General features: G+C 36.2%; 1 protein-coding gene across 10 annotated transcripts in view; it reads right to left on the bottom strand.

Moving 5' to 3' along the window:
• The window catches only part of Ufd4 (ubiquitin fusion-degradation 4-like), a 219,528-nt gene that overhangs the window by 4,482 nt on the left and 191,446 nt on the right, over positions 1 to 23,600 (bottom strand). For all 10 annotated transcript variants that reach the window (XM_083125212.1, XM_083125216.1, XM_083125220.1 and 7 more), the window contains 3 exons: positions 20,887 to 21,091; positions 18,685 to 19,058; positions 503 to 640 (listed from right to left, as the gene is read on the bottom strand). In XM_083125212.1, the coding sequence (XP_082981338.1) occupies positions 503 to 640; positions 18,685 to 19,058; positions 20,887 to 21,091 (717 nt within the window). The remainder of the gene's footprint in view (positions 1 to 502; positions 641 to 18,684; positions 19,059 to 20,886; positions 21,092 to 23,600) is intronic.

Genomic DNA, 23,600 nt, shown 5'->3' with positions numbered 1-23,600 from the left:
TTCATGTTTTGTGCCTCTTGGCTAATTTGCGAAGATGTGGATGAGTGATGAAATTGATGAATGAACATTCACAAACAACCAAGCCCGAGCAGGATTCGAACCCGGGACCCTACACAGGAATAAACTTAATTATCTGGTAACTACATAAATGTTCTACTTAAAGAAAAATGTTTGTTCTGTGTAATAAGTGGTGTTTTTAAATCAAATTGGGGATTTTGTTCATAAGTTTAACACCAAAATGCCATATTATATGCTGCTTTTTATCCCGAAATGTGCCCAGTTTTTGTACTGAAATCTTGATATTTTATTTACCATAAATATGTGGCTCTAGTAAAAAGCATAGTTTTGAAATCAAATTTGGGGTGTTATTCACCATTTTAACAACGAAATGCCATTTTCTATACCACTTTTGATCCTGAAATATGCCATGTTATTATACCAAAATCCTGATCTTTTATTTACCATAAAAACTGATAAGAAATGAAAGGCAATTAATACTCACCATGGCTTTCCACCTTCTTGATTTGGTTTAGGTGGATCTAATTCAAGTTCCTTTTCACTTTCTTCTGAAATGTATGAAGACATCATCACATCATCTTCTGTTGAAGGTTTTGAATTGTCTCTTGGATACAATCCAATCCTATCATAGAGAAAGCACCGTGGGTAATTAAAAATTTAGCCTGGACACATGAATATTAAAATATTACATATACTGCAACTTCAACCTTTAAACCAATTTTAAAATGCAATGTTGCGTTATTCTTATTTTATGATAATATTATATCCTGCATAAAAAGAACCGTTGTATTATATGTCCTTAACACTTTAGCTGCCACATGTACCTCTGGCGGTACAAACGTATGCTTTACTAGCAAACCAGCAGAGATTTTGGTTGGCATATTGAGGCCAAAATTTCATCTTCAGTAATTTAGCCTTATTTACTTCCTTACTTCTTGTAAGTATCTGTATGACTCATTATTGAGTATATGTCGGAAAATTGTATTTTTTCTTTGTGATTTACCATGAATTGATGCATGTGAGGCCAGCATGACAGGCAGCAGTTTAGGGAAATTAAAACCTGTTTATCATTGTTGATATGTTTCATGTGCTCGAACATTCACAGAGGAGATTTATCAACAGTAGCATTATTACAATTGCTTTCATTTGATAAGTGTCGTTGTTGTCACTACTTGCTCCTTTTATTTTTTCCCCTGTATTTTTTTTTGTTACTCTGCTTTTGGCAATTTGCAAATGAAGAAGACAATGATGGCACTCATTTGTTCAAGGTGCAGAGTTTGATTCAAAACGTGAATGAAGCCTATCAAAATACTATGCTATATTTTTCTGTAATTTCATTTACAACATTGTATTGATAAATAGAAAAATATGCAAAAAATGTATTAACATATAGTATTGTATTATTATTAGAAGCATTTCATTGCACAATTCATACTAATTGTGATAAAAAGTGGAAGAAAACTCAATGAAAAGTATTTAGTGTGTAATAAGTTCATGTTGTAATGTACACTAAATAAATGAGAATAATGTTTTATAAATATGTGATAAATAAGAGACATATAAATATGGAAACAAATATAAAAAAATAGGTAAGGTAAAAAGTTAGTAAAATTTCCCGTAAATGTATCATCGTGCCATGAAAGCACATGTAGAAGATGTAGGGGTGGGGCCCCACATATTCTCGATCTCGCCCATTTTGGAGGTGATGTGATCAGCTACATGCTTAGGCTGCCTTTACCCTGCAGGGTTGCCCCATGTACCCATTGATTTGAGGCTTGGGGAGCCCAGGGACCGCTTTATGTGAGGACAAGGTCTGAAAAATTCCAACCTTACATCACGCAGTCAGGTGACATACAGACATTTTTGCGTAAAAAGAATACCTCTAAGCGGTAGTATCTCCTGTTTTCAAGTTTTTCTCAAGTTTCACACATATCAATTTTCTCTAATTCTCTGGATTCTCACTGGGACAAACACAATATCCATGTCTGAACCAAGATTCGGACCCGGACCCCTGGCATTGTAGTGTGCTGTGCTAAACCACTCTGCCACAGATGTCAACAATGACTGGACCACAGCAGCTCTCTTGAAAGAATAGTCAGTTACGGAAAAATATTTTAGCTAGAACTAAAGGAAACAATAATCATGAAAATATGATAAATAAAATGAATAAATAAAAGTAAGAATGTAAATATTGCGCTTGTAGAACGAAAATACTATTCCCAGCAGGCCACATTGACTCTTACAACTATCTGCTCAGAGAGCTTTACAAAACATGACAAATTCAAATTTAACAGCCACTTGACCGCCAGCAGGTCATCTGGCCTCTTGGGAATACACACACTTGAACCGCTGGCAGTACAACTGTGCGTGCTATAGACAATATGCTAAAATGCCCATGGCAGCTAAAGTGTTAATTGACTTGATAAGATCACAATGTAAAATGCTGTAATACAGGTATACATACATAAATACGTAAGGATGTGTACAATTAAGAAAAAAAATTACTTCTTATTACTATCGTATTTCTTATATATAATTAGTTTTCGTTTCTTTTACACTTCCCTAGGTAAATGTAAAAAATGTTGAATTGCACATCATTAAAATTTTTGTGTGTACAAGAGTTCATTATTGTTAAATCATTTAGTGCAGGGACATCCTTAAAAGTTTGATAGCAGCAATTGTTCTAAATTTGTATGAAGAATATTTGTTTCTAGAAGATGACATCATAAACCTGCATTCTTTGTTTTCTGTGCCTATTAACAATGAAGAATGGAACCGGGTGGACCAAAAAGAAGGTAACCGAAATTTAGAACCTTTGTATTGTGTTCGGTTATCTTTTTTTGGGCCATCATGTACTTATTCATTAAACTTCTGCAGTTATTCTAATTTTAGAACACAAATACAAGTAATTTAATTACATCATAATGTAATGCCGTACAGGTGTGTCAGCGGTAAGGAAAGAAAATCCGAGAAATTGGTCATGATAAGATTAAAAGTTACATTGAATTATGTAATGCTGACAGGCAATGCACAACATCAGGAGACACAAGAAAGTTAAAGAGGTTATTGTAGGAAAGAACACAAGTGTACAGACATAGAATGTTCTTAAATGCTTCATTCCAGTTATTAGTAATGAAATTTTGATAGATGAAGAAATTCACAGAATCCAGGTCTTATTCCCAGGGCCAACAATTCCTGCTCAACAGGCATCGCCTTGGATATTAGACACACTGCAGGTAAAATTAATCCTGTACTTAATTTGAACTACTTTGTAGCTTTTCTCAACACGCGTGGAGTGGAAACTTTTGACAAAATAGAAAGGGATGTCACGAGGAGGAAATTGAGTTTATAAAATGAGTGCATCAATATGAAACAGTTACTGATATTTATAAAAAATACCAATACCAAAAACAAATATACCAGATTTGAAAGTAAGACGTACATATTCATGAGAAACCTGAAAAGATTCTGCAATGGTTTTCTTTACACACACACATGCTTGCACAAACCAACCAACCCCTCTGCATGTTAGACATTTTGTTTACAAAGCTATAGGGCATATGAATTATACTATTCATGAAAATTATAACAAACTAAAAGAATTGTAGTGTACCCAAATGCAGGTTCTTCATAGAAATATTGGACCAGATAATTTAACAGTAATTTTAACAAGGCAAGTACCAAAAGACTAATGAATCTGTCTCCTCTGGATCCTTGCATTTTGAAGAGAATTCAAAGAAACATGTTAGTAGTGGGTTTTGTGGTACGGACAGGACGAGAAAGTACGAGCCCCCCTCAAGCAGCTTTGCTACACTTAAACAGGCTCAACATGTCCATATGAGCTTTTTGAGCAAGTGTGGAACTCTTGCCTAATCCAAGATTTTTGTAAAAATGCCCTCGGGAATTTTTCAGAAAGTACGAGCTCTTCAGATTGATTTGCACATACTTACAAAAGTTGCATCAGCCAGATTTTTGTTCATAAATTTGTCAATTTTTGACCATACCAGAAATTAAGCTTATAGTATGTTTTTTTGTCAAAATCCCAGGAATCTTGAATTGATATCTATTGGGTTCTGAGACCGAGTGGAGTGTAGTGTATTGCCTTGTAATCAAAAAGGTTCGGGTTTGAGTCCTCATAAAATCTGATGGCAAAATGTTAATATTGTTGTTTTGTAAACAGGGGGCTTTGGGTTCGAGATCAAACCCCCCTCAAGCAGATTTACAAAATTGCATCAGTTTGTCTATAAACTTGTATCTATACCCACCTATACATATTTACTTCTGGTTTAAGTTTAATTGGATACTATTCAATTTGCTTATCTAATATTAAAACAATGTAATATGCAGAGCCTACCTCTAGAATTGCTTCGTGTTTGCATGTTTTCCTCTGCGTCAGTGTGTGGAATTCCCGAGACGGTAGTATTGATTTTTTTCCTCAGCGCCAGTATTTACAGAAATTCCCGATTATTGCATCAGCCAGTTATGTGAGAGTGACTGAGGGGAACAGATGTGTTGATACAGTGCTTCTCATACTTACTGGTTTAAATTCATATTGAACAATATAAAATCTGATATTTGTTGTAATCCACTCATATTTAGAGTCAAGCTTATATTTGTCCCAGCCTGTTATATATAACAAGATTATTGCTATTCAAGATATGCATGTTTGTGCAGGCATTTGCGCTGGGTCAGTGTGAATGATTTTCCACTTGTGGGCTATTGGCTTTACAACCTGTCATAAGATTAATATTAATAATATTAATCCATAGAGATTAGATTTGAATCCCAGGAAATTTTATATAAATACCAAAACCAAAAATATTAAGTGTATACACGCATACACACATATACACATACAAATCACACAGCTGAACCCAACTGATATTTTTTATTCAGTATAAAGTTTTGAATTGAAGCCCAGGAAATTGTATATAATAAACAACAACAAAAATGCCGAATCAAAAATATTGTAATCAGTGCAATAAGAATATATCCAGCTCTAATTGGGCCAAGCATCAAAAAATTTGTAATCCAGACAAATACAAAACTCCCACAATAACTTGCCACAAATGCAAAAGAAAATATAACATGGAATATTTCACATATAAACATAAAGATACTTGCTCTGCACAACCATCTACATCTGGTCTGAAAAGAATGCACGAAGCACCTCTTAATGCCAGAGCAGCAAAGCAGCCACGCTATGAACCCATTCGTAGCAGTTTTAACGGCCAATTAAGGGATCACCGGTTTGTATCAGAGCCAAGATGTGGCATTGAGAATTTCTTGAACAGTATAAATTCTGATCTGCAGGCAATTCTTAATGCACAAAATGGATCTTATAAGCTCTCTCTCAAATTGTTTGTACAATATAAGAAACCAAACGGCACAAAATTTACACATCCCCACTTAACAGAAACTGTACCTGTATATTCAAATTCAAATTCAGATACAATAATAGGCAATTTGATAGATCAATTAAACATCAAACACTCTGAATTTGCGGCAAAAGAGTCAGGATGGAGCCTATGCGGTTCATCACACAAGCTCTATGTTAATATTTCTGAATTCAACCCATTACAAGGATCCACTTATGTGCCATTGCCTGCTAATATCAAAAACAAAAGAGCCGTGGTCAATATAAAAAACGCCGACCAGAAATGCTTTTTGTGGTGTATATTAGCTGCTCTGTATCCAGTTTCAAGGCATCCTGAGAGAATAAGTTATTACAAACAACATGAACACGATTTTGACGATGCAATGGAGGGTTTGGAATATCCAATGTCTGTTCAGAATATTGATAAATTTGAAAAAAAGGCCAGGCACATCAATGGCAAACAATTATCTATTAATGTATTTATTTGTTCCACTGGCAATTGCCCGATAGCACCTCTCAGAATCAGTACACTTGATGATGAAGCTGCAATTCCGATTGATCTGCTCTTAATTGAAGGGGATGATACATGCCATTACACTCTAATACATAATCTTGAAGCTTTAGTGAGAACACAACTAGACAAAACTCATACAATATTCAAGTTGTGTAGAAGATGTTTAACTGTATTTGATGGTAGAAAAATGGTGAATGGTGTTTGTGAAGAGAGTGCAGAAATTGCTAAAAACAAGTTAATTGAGCATCTGAAATACTGTGGCAACCATAAACCTGTTCATATGGTGATGCCCAATCCAAGTGAAAATTGCAAATTCAAAAAGTTTGAAGCCTTGTTGGAACACCCAGCATTTATTGTCTATGATTTTGAATCGAATCTCAAATCTCTTGCATTCTGCAATCCAGATCCTGAAGAATCCTCAATTACACCATACCAGTTACATGAACCTTCCAGTTTTTGTTATGTAGTTGTACGGGATGGTGTTGTTATTAAAGAATATTCATACAAGGGACCAAATGCCATCAAAATATTTGCACATAGAATAGAAAATGTGTGCCGTGACATAGCATCTAACATCTTATTAAAATCAAAGCCTATGCTGCCTTTAACAGAGGAACAGATTGAAGATTTCAACAATGTAGAAAAATGCCCGGTATGTGATTCTGAATTTTCAGATACAAATATCAAGGTGAAACACCATTCTCATACAGATGGTCGATATAAACAGGCCCTGTGTAATAGTTGTAATATTAAGATCAAGAGACCAAGATTTATCCCCATATTTTGCCATGGAGCATCTAATTATGATTTCCATCATCTGATCAGGTACGAGGGGTTTGAGAAGCAGAATTTAAATATTTTAGCTGAAAATGATGAGAAATATATATCTATTAGCAAGATAATTAAAGTTGATGGTGTTTCTATTCAATTAAGATTTCTTGATTCTTACAGATTTTTACCTGCTGGCCTGGCTACACTGGCAACTCAATTATCTGATGATCAATTCAAAATCACACGTGCCTTGTTTCCAGATCAGGACCTGAAATTAATTAGGCGAAAGAGTGTATATCCATACGACTATGTCACAGATTTTTCTAAATTTGATGAGTGTTCCCTGCCACCACAAGAAGCATTTTATAGCAAAATCAGAGGATCTGGAATTACTGATGAAGATTATCACCATGCCAAATTGATGTGGAACAGTTTTAAATGCAAGACATTTGGTGATTATCACATGGCGTATTTAAAACTTGATGTCGCTCTCTCAGCTGATATATTGCAAACATTCAGAAAATCTTCCATGCAAAATTATGGACTGGACCCAGTGTATTTTTACAGTGCCCCTGGTCTAGCATGGGCCGCAACGTTTTTCAACACCAAAATGCAATTGGATCTGATCCACGATCAAGATAAGTATCTGTTTATGGAGGAATGTATAAGAGGAGGGATGGTGCAATGTTCCCAGAGATATGCCAGAGCAAATAACAAGCATATGCCTGATTATGATCCAGCACGGCCATCAAATTATATACTTTATGTGGATGCAAACAACCTCTATGGTCACGCCATGATGCAAAAACTGCCATATGCAGAGCTTGAGTGGGTTGAAGATTTCAAAATTGAGGATCTTCAGAATTTTGATGACCGTGAACATGGCCTCTTCTTAGAGGCTGGTCTGACAATTCCAGATCATTTGCACAACAAATTTTCTGATCTGCCCCCAATTCCCGAGGTTAGGTGCCCACCTGGCTCTAAACAGAAGAAATTGATGATGACCCTGGAGCCGAAACAGGGATATGTCATATATTACAAAAACCTCCAGTTCCTGATGAAACATGGTGTCCAAGTGACCAAAGTTGGCAAAGTTTTGAGGTTCAGGCACTCAGAATGGCTGAAACCATATATTGACACAAATACAGAGCTTCGAACATCTGCAAAGAGCCAATTTGATAAGAGCTTGTTTAAATTGATGGTGAATTCAGTGTATGGCAAAACAATTGAAAATGTCAGGAAACATACCGATGTTAAAATAATTACTGACCCCAGCCGGAGCAAAAAATTGGTTGCAAAGCCCAACTTCAATTACAGAAGAATTTATGATGAGCACATGGCACTTTTCAACATGATGAAAACAAAGATCAAGTTTGATAAACCTATTTATGAAGGGGCTGCGATATTGGAATCGTCCAAATTACACATGTTAATATTGTATTATGATGTGCTGAAACCTTTTTATGGTGATCGTGTAAAATTATTGTACATGGACACGGATAGTTTTATTCTTGAAATTCAAACAGAAGATGTTTATCAAGATATGTCACAGCCTGAATTGTTTCAATACTTTGATACCAGTGAACATACAAAGATTCAACAACACCACAACAAAAAGGTGCCTGGCAAGTTAAAAGATGAGACACTTGGCGATGTTATTGTGGAATTTGCTGGGTTAAGTGCCAAGATGTACAGTTTTAAAACATGTAGTGCTGTTGTCAAAAAGGCCAAGGGCATTGGCAGAGTTACTGTGGAAAAAGAGCTTGTATTTGAAGATTATAAAAATTGCATCAAATCACAGAATTCAATTAGAACATCAGAAAATAGAATTCAGAGTGAGAATCACTTATTGACTTCAAATATTGTAACAAAAGTGGCTCTGGACCCACATGATGACAAGAGATGCATTTTATCATGCGGCATGCATACTTTACCTTGGGGGCATTGTGATTTGAAAAATGGGAATCAATGCCCAATTACAGAGCATGATTTGAAATAAATAAACATGCCTATGAACTTATTTGGGTTCAAAAAACAGGCTATTATGGACCTGCCCACACCACAACCCTCTCCTGATATGCTGTCTAAACTGAGTGGCTTGTTAATTATTCATCTGAACAGCATACTTACAGATGTTGATGAAGAAACAGGTAAAACATTGTACATATTTAACAATAATTTAAATCATTACCAATTACCTGTAGGTGGGCAATTGCAATTTATTACAACCCCTGAGGGTGATGTCAAGATTTCAGTAGGGAGAAATATTTATAGAATTAAGCACTCAAACATGGTTTCTGGCACTGTATATACTGTTTCTGCTGGCGACTGCTTATATATTGAGGTCCCTGGATCCTATGACAAGCTTATACCTTTTTTTATAGAATTAAGAATCAGATACTCTATAATAAATAACTATTAAAACAAAATGCCTAATGATATATTTGGCCACACAAGACATGAAGATCACAGTGATGAGATTCTGATGCTTGATGTCAGAGTCAAGAAATTAAGAAGTGATTTACAAGCTTTACAAACCACACTCAATGCCAGTCTTCAATTAGAAATTACAAATTTACAATCACAATGCATGGACCCTCTTCTTAAAATTGATTCTGAACTCAAAGTGCTGCTTCAGAAATATACTGATCTGGCAACATTAGATAATTTTCAAAGTTTAGAAGAAGCTGTAGCAGCTCTTCAAGCCAAATTTAAGACCCAGGCCACCAATTCCGAGCAATTGAAACAGCAATTGGAAGAGCAGATAAATAATGTCCAGGCACAGCTCCAAACAATTGTCAAAAGCATAAAATCACAGGAAGATTTTGATCTAGTGATTTCCACTCTGAAAGAACAGATTCAATCACTGGAGATACCTAATCTGGACCCTCTGCACAATGCCATAGCCGAGGTTAAAGAAAAAATTGAGACGCTTGAAAATTTTATGAACAACTTGCCATCTTCTGATGCATTGAATGCAATAACTCGGAGTGTAGCAAATATTAAGCTGCAACTCGAAACATATGAAGATTTTGGAAAAATTCAAAGTACCATAACCCATCTTGAAGGTACAATAGCAGCAGTGCAAAGTGATTTGGCAAATGTACAAGAAACTCGCCTGCCTGGGATTGTAGATACTCTTGTCAGTGTCCAGCAACAAATCACAAAGCTTGAAAACCTCAACACTGAATCTGAACTGTCTCATTTTCATCACTTGATAGATGATATCCAAACAAAACTTGAAATTTTACAACAATCCACACCCTCTCAGGCAGATATAGCCCTGCTCCAAAATGCTATGCAAAATGTGGCTGATGCTTCTGAATTAAACAATGTGAAATTGGCACTTGAATCTTTGCAAAATACAGTATCAAATCTTCCCACATCACAGGAACTTAAAAATATTAAGAGAGCAGTGAATAGGATATTGAAATCAGAAGATATCAAGAATATCCAGACAGAGATCAAACAACTCACTCAGACAGTGGCCACTCTTCCAACCAATCAACATATTAATGAATTGCATGCCCTGTTTGAGGATATCAGAAGACAGGTCCATGATCTTACTGCTCAAAATTCAAAATTGGCAGTTGTTGAAAATTTGCAACAAATTGTAGCTAATATCAAGCAGCAGCTAGGGACCATGGAATCCAATCAAGCAAATGCCCTGTCTGTTTTTGCCACCCAGCTTCAAGAGATTGTGCAACAATACAAGAAACTTGTTGTGGACATAAAAATCAAACCAGGCCACGATGATGTTGTTAGGACCATCAATGAGCACCTTGAATCTGTAACAAGCAGATTGCTTACAGCAGAAAAGGAAATAACAGGCATAATCGAGAATCCAAAACATACAGTAATTCTTGAATTGTACAGCATCCCCAACAAAGAATATGATTCTCCATTTACACCAGGTGGTAAAATATATATGCTGACCCCTGCACAATTTTATTACCAGTTTTTTGTTGGGGGCACATTGAGACCAATCAAGATCAAATATTGGCTTCAACCACAGGCACACCACTACCCTACCTTATCAATAACAAATGCTGAGAACAAAGTGAAAATCACCAGTGTAGAATTAGAGGATTTTACAGATCCCAATACATTAGAAACAGCCTATGCTGAAGATGATGGCTCTCTGGAATTTAAAATACATATTGGAGACAAATTATATTTAGAAAATCCTGCAGTCTCAGCTGCTGAACACCCTATAGTTGCAATATTCTTGTTTACATATTATGTCTAGAGAAATTATTGTTGATGAATTACACAGACAAGCCAGGCATAATTTTAAGAGACTGCCAGTAGTCACAAAGGGCATAGATGATTTATGGCAGAGCGACTTGATTGAGTTGTCAAGTGGGCAGTTGAAAAACTTAGACAAAATCAACAAGGGTTACAAGTATCTACTCACTGTAATAGACACATTTTCAAAATTTGCCTGGGCTGTGCCACTCAAATCCAAGACTGGAAAATGCGTTACAGAAGCCCTCAGGACAATCATCAATCATTCAGGAAGATCACCGCGCTATTTGCAAACAGATAATGGCAAAGAATTTTATAATTCAGTGTTTCAACAATTTATTAAAAGCCAAGCAATAAAACATTATTCGAGTTACAGTGATCTCAAGGCCTCAATTGTAGAGAGATTCAACAGAACCTTAAAAAATCTTATGTATAAACAATTTACACTTCAAGGTAATTATAAATAGCTTAATATTCTTCCAGAACTTCTACATAAATATAACAACTCGGTCCATTCCACAATCAACATGAAACCCTCTGAAGTAACTTCATCTGATGAGCAAAATTTGATCAGGACTGTTTATTATCCTAGATACCAGCCAACAACAAGAAAAGCCAAATACAGGGTGGGTGATCAAGTAAGAATCAGCAAATATAAGCACTTATTCAAAAGAGGCTTTACAAGAAACTGGAGTACTGAATTATTTACAGTAGTTCAAGTTAAACCTGGGACCCTTAACACATATATAATAAAAGATCACCGAGGAGAAATTCTCAAAGGCAGATTCTATGAACAAGAGCTCAGCAAAACTAAACAGCCTGACACATATCTCATAGAAAAAATCATCCGCAGAAAAGGCAACAAGTTATTTGTCAAATGGCTGGGTCATCCGGAAAACAGCTGGATCGATGCAGACAAAGTGATAATATGAGCACCTGGGATGTTATAAAAAGGCTGCCAGAACCTGAACAGCAGAATAAGAGAAATGGCAACTTGCTACCTGATAATATTAGGTGTCTTATTGTTGGGCCATCTGCTTGTGGTAAAACTACACTAATGGTTGATAATTTTTTATTGGCACCCAACTGGTTAGACTGGAAAAACAGGCACTTGTATGTCTTCTCTAAGAGCTTGGAACAATTAAAATATCAGCAGCTGATGAAGCTATATGATGGATTGGATATTGCTACTTTTGAATCAGATGTTAAGCCACTCCATGAATGTCTCGATAATTCTGTTGTTGTGTTTGATGATGTTATACTGGATAATCAAAACAAGGTTAGAAATTTCTTTACACAGGGGCGGCACAAAAACATTGATTGCTTCTACCTGGCACAGACTTTTTCTAAAATACCGAAGCAGCTGATCCGAGACAACAGCAATTTTATATGTGTGTTTCATCAAGACCATACCAACCTCAAACACATACATGATGAATATGTAGGTGGGGACTTGAGCTACAATGACTTTTCTAAATTTTGCAGCAGGTGCTGGAACCAGGACAGTTATGGGTTTGTCACAATTGATATGACAAGAACACCCAATAGTGGCAAATACAGAAATAAAATCAACGATTTTCTAGACGTTGAGACGTATATAAATAACCATGAAAAGGCCAATAATTGATGATCTTAAGTTAAGAGATTATCTTGTAAAAAGATTCAAGGGATGGAAATCAGAGAACCGGGGAATTTATGAAAAACACAAACAAACAGAACAGCCTGTCATTGATGCTATTAATAATTTAGGTAAGAATATCAAAACTGTTACAGAGCAAAATCAAGATTTGATCACGGAGCTTGTACCTGTAGCTGCAAGGAACATATTAGATTATCCATTCACCCCACTTTCCAGTATTCATACACCTAGTCCTGTTGCTCCTAGAAGAATTGAAGCTAGTCAGGATCCTATTGAATTGGGTCTTCTTGCTCAAAAATATTTAACCACACCTAAAGACAACAAAGATGAGGTTTTTGGCTTATATGCCGACACAGAGCTTGACGGCAGCATCATACATAGAATTGGCAATTTCAGAGTAACATTTATGGGAGATGATATAATTGTATATTCAGAATCTCGTCTCGGAGAAAAAGGTGGTTTTGTTAAGTATCCCGGAACACCTGGGTTGTGGGAACTGATAACTAGGAAAAGGCCTGGCAGCTATACAGATCAAGATTATGAACACTACAAAGAAATATTAATAAAATCAGATGCTCTATACCAGAACAATGATCCCACACAAAAAAGAGTCAAGTCGAGCAGTGGAGCAAAATACAATAATTTAATCAAGCCCATATGGTCACAAATCAAGACAGGTAGTGGAATCAAACAATACAACACCCTGCCTAAAGAATTTGTCTGGGTTGATGATGTCAGGAAACTTGTAGATAGGTTGCTGGTGATAGCTGGGGAGGAAAATGCTGGCAACCACAATTTTTACAATGAAAAGGTTGGAATTATGGACATGATAAGCACAAAATTGTCTAATTTTATAGTGAATGACCCTAAGGGGATTGGATATCTCATAAAAATTATTAATACTCTACCACCTAAATTTTGGAATATTTCTGAGGGTCGGGGCCTGGTTAATGACATTATAAACAAGCTGCCATTTGAACTACACATTCCAGGCTATCAGTATTGTGGTCCAGGCACAAAATTGGATCATAGATTAAACAGAGGGGATCCTGGTGTAAATCCTTTAGATGCTGCTTGTAGAGACCATGACATAGCATACAACACACATACTGATCTTGACAAGAGACATGTTGCAGACAGGAAATTAGAAGAGGCTGCATTTGGTAGATTTGTAAGCAAAGATGCTTCTTTGAGTGAAAAAATAGCAGCATTGGGGACCACCATAGCTATGAGCACCAAACAAAAACTGGGGTGGGGGTTGTGAATATGTATATAATAAACCTACAATGAAGGCCAAGGGTGTTATGTATCAAATACCTTATGCAGGTCTCAAATCTCTTAAAACTATTGACGGCCTTTTGACCAAAAAGCAGCGGAAGAAAAAAAGCTCTTGTCTTGCAAAGGGACATGGTATGAAATTGTTGCTTAGTACCCCCCAATTAAAAAAATTACAGCAATCAAGAAAAAAATCACATGTGGGGGGGTTTATATTTACCATCCCGGCCATCTTAGCTGCTCTCGGGGCTGTTGGGAGCTTGGCTGGGGGATCAGCTGCCATAGCAAAAACAGTAATAGATGCCAAGAAAAATAAGGCAGAATTAGATGAGCAGAAGCGCCATAACCTGGCAATGGAGAAAAAAGGCAAAGGTGTTAAGAGAGCCATGAGTAAGTTTAAAAAAAACAAGAGCCGCTTACAAACCAAGATATTGAAGCTTTAATCAAGCCACTGGGCATCAAACATTTTAGGGGTGTGTACATGTCTGATTCTTTACCGGAACAACCACTCAACAAAGAGTGTGGCATTGTTAATTTGGATGAGTACAAAAATCAGGGCACTCACTGGATCTGTTATCTTAAATATTTAAACAATGAGGCATTTGTGTTTGATTCATTTGGAGGTGTTCCACCTGAAAATTTAGTAAAATATCTAAATTCAGCTAATCTTTATTACAATAATGCCCGTGTTCAAAACTTCAAAGATGTTAATTGCGGACATTTGTGTTTATCTGTTCTTAGATATATGTCTCAAATAAATAAACCATCAATTGAAAATTTTCAAAAGGCCTTGTGGTATCTGAAACATCATGGGGGTATTCCATCTCACCAGCCAAAATTCAATATTGAAACTCAAATTGCATGATGACATAGTGTATCCCAAAACAATAGCTCTCAGAGCATTTTATGGCATGTACTTGATACCTAATATTACACACCACAACAACACAATTGCAGTAGGGGATCAAAAAATTGTCATCACTCCAGGGCAATATAATCTGTCCACTCTAAATGCTCAATTACCCAGAGGTGTAGTGTTAAGTCAAAATTCTGTCACTCACAGAGTAGAGATTGTATCTGCCACAGAAACAGTGCATCTGGGTACTATAGGAGAGCTGTTAGGCTTTGAGAACAACACAAAACTTGAAGCAGGCATCAAACACACTGCTATGAATATACCTAAATTCTTAGCCATAGAGACTCTAAATATTCACTGTAATGTGGCGGAGGGTATGATCACCAAATCAAATGGCATAGGCACTCACAAACAAACCGGCATCATTGCAACATTCAAACCTAATTCCGAATTCATGGAGCCAATCATCTACAATCCATCCCCAACATTATATTTTCCTGTGTGCCATAATAGAATAGATTACATTGAATTGATGGTCACTAATGAAAAAGAAGAATTAGTTGATTTTGCTGGAGCCACAACAACTGCTATCATAGAGATTAACATTTAAATAAAAATACATACAATGGAAAATATTGAGAGTTATGAGCTACAATCATTCCCTCCAAACAGGAGGACATTTGCAAATTTAAATCAACCCAACACAGAGATTGAGGTTGATCTTGATGTAGGGGATGGCTTTATACACCCCCACAGAGCAGATCTATACATCAAATTTGATGTTGTAAAGCTCGATGGTACAGATTATCCGGCAAATTCAAATATAAGATTGGTAGATAATTTTGTACCACATCTGTTCTCTGAAATTGAGATCAGAAAGCATGGCGTTGTTATAAACAGAGTGGATTATCCCGGTATTACCTCCACAGCTTTGGCCACACTAAAATTATCCAAAACCGAGGCTTCATACTACCAAATAGGTGGATTTGAAGCTGGTGATAAGATATTATCTAAAAATCACACAGTGCTGTTCCCGATGCGCCTGTTGCCAGGATTCTTCTCGGATTACAAAGAAATTATGTGGAAGGGTGGTTTAAGAATTACATTTAGAAGAGCTGCCAATGATAACAATGCTTTGATGAGGTACAGCACATTAAACTCTACAGGGGAAGCTTTGCCTAATACCTTACCTGATGCAGGAAAATGCATTATTCAGACTATGGAGTTAAGAATCCCAGTTGTTGAATATGAGGCCAGTTACGCTCTTAAACACAAAGCAGATATAGTAAAAAATCCACAGGTTCCTCTGCAATTTTACACATATCAATGCGTACAGAAGCCCGCATCTGGCACTTATTATGAGTTTGATGCCACAAATTCATTCTCCAGTATTCAATTTGACATGCCCGATTTTGTAGTGGTACTGTTTCAGACCGGAAGACACAATAATCAGGAAAAAAATTCAAGTAGATTTGATAACTGCAACATCAAGAACATATATCTTAAAAATGGCAGAAATGAGGTTTTTCCTAGAGAAAATTATAATTTAGACATTTCCAAGGATGATTTTCTTAAATTATATGAAGCTTTTTCTTCCTTCAAGCGCGTCACTACTGGCAATACTGACCTGTACTACACACCAGATGAATTCAAAACACAGAGACCCATGTTTGTCATCAACACTTCAAAAAGAAAACAAGTTGTGGTTAATGACAGAACAAACATTAAAATTATCTGTGAATTCCACGAGGCATTACCTGAAGACACCATATGCAGTGTCATTCTCATAGGTGAAAAATCATATATTTATGATGTGAGAAATGAGAGAGTCACAGAGCAGTTCTAGAAGCACGATTCAGGGCTTCCCCCATGGCTTCCCCCATGCCTCGTAATCAAGAGGTCCCGGGTTCGATACCCGGTAGAGGCACAAGTAGTTTGGATCCCACTTTAAAACTGTAGGGCCAGTCCCGATTAGCCTTACTGTGCATAAAATAGACTTAAAACAGCAACTCGAACTAGAAACACGATTTAAACACAGAAACCCTTTGGATATAAAACAATACTTTACCGTCAGAAAATATATTACCTACCCATTTTATACCACCTCTGTTCGTAGCAGATACCTATCCAAAATACAAAAGAAATACAGAAATATTGCAATAATTATTCTATAAGTTACAGACTTATGTACAACAAGACCAAGCCTAAATGCAATTCAGTTTGCAATGACAATATCCAGAAGACAATTCCTCAATATGATGGATGGTCCCTGAAAGAGTACATAGTATAGATAAGAATTTCTCTTTGAGTTCCATGACAAATGACATGTAATTTCCCTCGGAAAAGGCACAATAGAGGTAATATCAACAGATATAATCTAATGACGATGAATAATATGTTATTCCTCTCTGAAAAGACGCAGTATAGATTATATCTGTTGGCATACAACCCCCGGCCATGCAATAATTTATTGTTGGCCGAGACATGGAACTGATCAAAAGATTGGAAAAAGCATGCAATGTTTACTTGACCTCCATTCTAATGTATTGATTATGCAGTTTTGCCCCGTATTGTTGAGCTCCCAGATAACAAAACTCTGGCGATTCTTAATAGAGAATAGAGAATTTTTTACCAAATTTAAGATCTGGGAGCTATCAACAGAGCAAAATCTCACGTATGGAATGCCACATCTCTCAGGACTCGAACCCAAAGCTCCGTATTTACAAAACAACAATATTAACATTTTGCCATCAGATTTTATGAGGACTCAAACCCGAACCTTTTTGATTACAAGGCAATACACTACACTCCACTCGGTCTCAGAACCCAATAGATATCAATTCAAGATTCCTGGGATTTTGACAAAAAAACATACTATAAGCTTAATTTCTGGTATGGTCAAAAATTGACAAATTTATGAACAAAAATCTGGCTGATGCAACTTTTGTAAGTATGTGCAAATCAATCTGAAGAGCTCGTACTTTCTGAAAAATTCCCGAGGGCATTTTTACAAAAATCTTGGATTAGGCAAGAGTTCCACACTTGCTCAAAAAGCTCATATGGACATGTTGAGCCTGTTTAAGTGTAGCAAAGCTGCTTGAGGGGGGCTCGTACTTTCTCGTCCTGTCCGTACCACAAAACCCACTACTCATGTTGAAACATTTGAGGAAGTGTGTTGAGACTGGTAGTGGACATGCGGAGCAAGGTTTGCATTGAGGAAATTTGCTGTTCATCAGTTCTCTCACTGGTTAAAAACTTTAGTCACCCTGCATGTCAGCCAATATCACTAATCTCATCCTCAACCCCTACATACAATTAACATTACTGTATTTTTAACTTGTATGAGTCTGTTCAACACACTTATTATTGTCATATCAACCCCTTAATACCTATAATTTGCCCTGGTCATAAATTATGGAGTAGGAAGTAATGAGAAATGGGAACAATAGGAAACAAGAATTACCATAAATTGGAAGTACAGTTTGGATAAGAAATTATACATCCACATTTCCCAAATATGTACGAGGGACAGTGGCAGGCACTTACGGAGAAGTCTGATATTGATCAATGCCGATGAACAACAAGAATGGTACACCTGCATCAAGTAAAGTTTAAATCAAATATGTTGGATTCGGACAGTGCACAAGGTAACTTTTGGATCTTTGATGGTTCCGTGACGGCACAGAAGAGATTGCCAGACGTCGCATGAGAAACCATTACTGCCTCATTTGTGAACAGTCCATAACAATCTTCTAGGAGGAGGAAACCACAGTGCTGTCATTTAGAAGGTAGATAGATTGTGAAACATCTACGATGTTATAATGTCTTAGTATGTAGATGTGTAATTGTTTTGTTGATTGGTTGTCAAGCATGGAGTTATGTACAATTGTAAGATTTTGAGTTATGGATTAAATTTTAAATGAATTCAAACCTGCGTACATTATTATATTACCGTGGTTGGTAATGCAGCATTTGCCTTTACCTACCTTTCGTTAACATTGTTACGAATTTCTCCATGGCACATGAGCTTTAAGAATGGGCGAGACAAGGGCAAGTCCACTAATCGATTGTCCTGCAGCACTTTAGCCAAAAACACACCGAGAAACCAATAATACTTCACAGCCTTTTCACATGCTGCAGAGTCCTGAGGTAACGGAGCAGGGAAGAGGCCGGATACACGACGCACGTAATAGCCTGGAGGCTTCATTCCCTCCCCAAGATCTAGAGTCTGTTCCTGATCAACCAGATCGTCATCGCACAGCCACATGTTTAGGTCACGTCTCTGAAGTTCAGCAGCTACCAGTGCGTAGAACTCTAATGTTGGTCCTAGGCCAGTTCCTTCCTCACCTTGGAATTCAACCTGCAACACGAAATGTGTCAATAACAGCAATCAGGATTACACTAATTTTGGCACACACACGCACAAAATGCAGATCATTCTGTCATGGTTTACCATGTTCGAAACAAAGTTTTAAGTGTTACACTGCACTGGTCATTCGAGGGGGAAAAATTCATTCAATGCTGTTCATTAAAAATACATACCAAAATTCATTCAATGCTGTTTATTCAAAATACATACACCAAAATAAGTTATGAAAACACAGAAAATCTCCCATCACTAGAGGCATGCATATTTCGTTTTTGACGAAAACACAAAATGTGAAATAACACATTCTAATGTTAATTTTTAATGTTTCTGAAAGGTGTGAGGTGCATTTTCCTACCCTGTTTTGTCACAAAATGATGCAAAATGCGAAATAGACTCTTACACACGAAATCTACTGTTTATATACAGATGCGACACTTTCTGAAGTCTGAAGTATCCTGTGAGTTATGCAATTCAATGCAAATCAAAATAATTAGGGTTGTACTCTAGGACCATGAAAATAATTCAAGTATAATTCCCGGCTTTGAAGGTATACTTTTAAATTTTTTTTCAAGGGTACAAGCAGATGTTTTCTATACTTCAATCTTGAGTATTACAACCTTTCACCACCACCCCGCCCCAAATATATTAAAAATATAAGGTGATACCAACGTATCCAAAAATTCTAATTCCATTCAAATTAAACAGTGCCTCTTCTCTTAGTAACGCCGATCTTTCTTCTTCAACTTGAAAATGCGACATAGATCGCGAAATATAGAATAATTTCTCTTCGTGTGGTAAGTGTTTACTGTCTCCTTCATCATTAGTGTTTATCCGCCCTTCTGGCAACTTTTCTGATCCTATTCCTGTATATGTATATATATATAATGGATAAAAGCAAGGAGGGCCAAAATGGCTAAGTAAAAATCAAATAAGGTAAAAGGAAACACTCACCGGACAGTAGGAAAATTCAAAATTTTCGCTAATTTATAGCATCATCAGTGTGAGAAGAAACAGAAAATCTCCCATCACTAGAGGCATGCATATTTCGTTTTTGACGAAAACACAAAATGTGAAATAACACATTCTAATGTTAATTTTTAATGTTTCTGAAAGGTGTGAGGTCTGCTGTTTCTTCTCACACCGATGATGCTATAAATTAGCGAAAATTTTGAATTTTCCTACTAACCGGTGAGTGTTTCCTTTTACCTTATTTGATTTTTATATATATATATATATATATATATATATTTAATTTTAGGTGTGGAGTTTACATTTGCTACTTCACATACTGAGACTCAAAATGCATCTACAAACACAAGTCATAATGTTACGGAATATACTAATCTATGAAAAAATATTAATTCTATAAGAATTTCAAACTCAAATTTACCTAATCAACTTCAAGGTATCTCATATTGCATTAATATTCTGTGTATCAGATACATTGTTATGCAAAGGGCACTAACAAAGTGAATTTTGCTTATTTTGAATGCAGCTTTCTTTTTCTTCCTCGATAAAAATAAAAGCTAAATTGTGAAAAACTTGCCTCAGGGCATTTATATTTATGAGTAAATTCAAAGGGATTTGGATTAATAAAAGTTTCAATTTTTCACGTTTACAGAGTTAAATCCACACATAATTCCCGGCAAGTAGCCACCCTGTTGTACAGTTATGAAAAGTTTGCCAATAGCATAAAAAATAGTGGAAGGTAAAATTACCCTTTACCAATTCATTTATGAATTTCATCAGTGGAAGTTCATTCTACAAATTTACATATTATATTCCTATTTATTTTCTTTCTGGAAATGCATTTCCTTACCTCCAGAATGCTCTTCCTGCTTGCATGTATTTTCATGACCTGTATTGCCCAGTCTAGCAAAGCTTCTCCTCGTGGAACTTTGACCCTCTCATGTTTCAACCGGCCAACGCGGAATTCATGTGGATCGTCTCTACGAGGAGAAAGACCTGGAGCTCGTTGTCTTTCTAATGTTACATCTCGTTGTGTCTGCAGCCAAACTATTGACCTGAAACAAAGGACATTGCAACAATGTTTTAAAAATTAACTTTTACTGATAAAAAAAAGAGGAAAATTTCTCATATTACCACAGCATTGAGTTCATGTTATGATACCACAAACTATGTTCTCTTACCACGTCCCTTCTAAAACTTAACAACAAAAAGTGTTTAGATGTTTGTATATAACTAGGTCAATTGGCCAATATTAGAACTGGAAGATTATGTGTTAAATTTAACTAAGAAAGAACTTCCTACGGATTTAAAAGAGATCATGGGAAAACGGTAAAAGTTTGCTATTGGGAAGGATAAAATTGTAAAGGATGAATTTATAATAGCAGCTGAAAGAATAGGGGCGATGTTAGACGATAAGGATGACAGGAACGAAGTGAAACAAAAGATTCATGACATTTTTGAGCAACAAATCAGAAAGGAAAATGATAAAGAGGAAAGAAATGGAACCGGAAGAAAAGGGAGGGACAAGAAGCATAGGCACTATAAAAAGAAGCTGAATAATGTTAAGAAATGGGTCAAAGACAATAACGTCTTTTTAATTCGTACAGATAAAGAGAAAAAAATGGTCATTATGGATAAGGACGAGTACAAAAGAAAGATGGAGGAATGTTTCTGCAGTAATGATTTTAAGGTTATAGGGCAGAATCCGATTAACAAAATAAGAAGGGAAGTAAAGAAGGGGATAGAAACTAGCATTACTTTGACAAGGGTAGATAAAAATAAATTAATAGAGGAATGCAAGAAAGGGAATATCCCAATAGCATTCGGGACACCAAAAACCCACAAAGACGAAACCCCGTTAAGACCAATTCTTCATATGTACAAGCACACGCGGTAAAAATTAGCCAAGAGACTCATTTCTAAAATTAAGGAAGTTGGGGAAAGTACAGAGTTTAGAGTCAGGAAATCTCTGGAAGTGAAAAATGAAATAGAAAAACTTGAAATCACAAACACGGATAAGATCATTAGCTTTGATGTCGTCAACCTGTATCCGAGTGTTTCCAGAGACAAAGCCGCGGACTGCCTGCAAATGTGGTTAATGGAAAAAGGGGTGAATGTCTTTATTGCATGGGAGTATGTCAGGTGGTCCCACCTATGCACCGGGTACGATTATTTTTGTTTTAATGGAAAGACTTACGTACAAAAGGAAGGATTAGCATTGGGAAACCCAATTTCCGGAATAGTGTCTAGTATTTTTCTACATTATAGAGAGAGTGCGGCCTTGAACCAAATGAAGAATGAGATAAAATTTTTCGGAAGGTATGTCGACGACATTTTGATTATTGGGGAGGAAATGAGTTTCGAGAGAATGTTTAAGATATTGGGGGAGCAAGAGGAACGTATTAAATTTACTAAGGAAGAAATGAAAGATAACATGATAAACTTTTTGGATCTTTGGATTTATAAAAAAGAAAAGGACATAAGGACTGGAATTTTCCACAAAGCCTTATCTGGGGAGTTGAACATTAATGAAGAATCTGCACACACAAGGAGAACTAAAAGTAATGTTTAACTAAACTTCTTTGTAAGGGAAATAAGTAGAGGCACATATTTTTGGTAAATAAAAAGGCAAAATTTCGGTACAAAAACTGAGTCAATTTCGGGTTCAAAAGTGGTAAATAAAATGAAATATCGGTGTTATAGCGGTGAAAAAATGGATGAAAAGTGGTATATAAAAAGACACATTGGTTTTAAAATTGTGAAAATAATCCTAAATTTGATTTAAAAACTACACTTATTCCACATAATTAACATTTCACTTCTAATAGCACATTTATGTAGTAATCAGAGTATTAAGTTTATTTCTGTGTAAAGGAGTCCATTTTTGCTTCTCCAATATTAACAGCAGAATTAATTTTCCGGGAATTGCATAACTCTCAGGATAATTCAGACCTCGGAAGGTGTCACGGCGGTGAATAAACCCTTAATTTCGTGTTTAAGAGTTAATTTCGCTTTTTGCAGTTCATTTCGCATTATTTCGTGACAAAATATGGTCACAAAATGCACCTCACACCTTTCAAAAACATGAAAAATTAACACTACAATGTGTTTTTTCAAATTTCGTTTTTTCGTCAAAAACGAAATATGCATGCCCCTAGAAATAAGGTTATGTAACCATAAGGATCAATTGAAAAAAGACGAAAATTGGATCATGATGGTGGGTAAAAAGAATGAATATAAAGAGGCTGATTTGAGAAGGAACTTAAATAGAGCATGCAAAATTTGCGAAAAAGAGTTTGAGTGTATGAGTAAGGAATGAGACACGAAAGGAGGGGAGGGGAAGGAGAAGGATGAAGGAGTGAAGTTTAGATATATAGGAATCCCATATTTCAAAGGGGTCTCGGAGAGAGTTGAAATATTAACAAGGAAATATGGAATGAACTGTGGGATGAAGGCTTCGAGAACTATAGAAAAACATTTCACTGAGTACAAGAAAGATGGAAAAGACAGAGAAAAAGAGGGGGAAAGAAAGAAAGGGATATACAGTATTAAATGCGAGTGCAA

Source organism: Lepisma saccharinum, chromosome 7 (assembly GCF_977018435.1).
Source record: "Lepisma saccharinum chromosome 7, izLepSacc3.1, whole genome shotgun sequence".
Taxonomy (NCBI): Eukaryota; Metazoa; Arthropoda; class Insecta; order Zygentoma; family Lepismatidae; genus Lepisma; species Lepisma saccharinum.
This window is presented reverse-complemented; position numbering and strand designations above follow the sequence as displayed.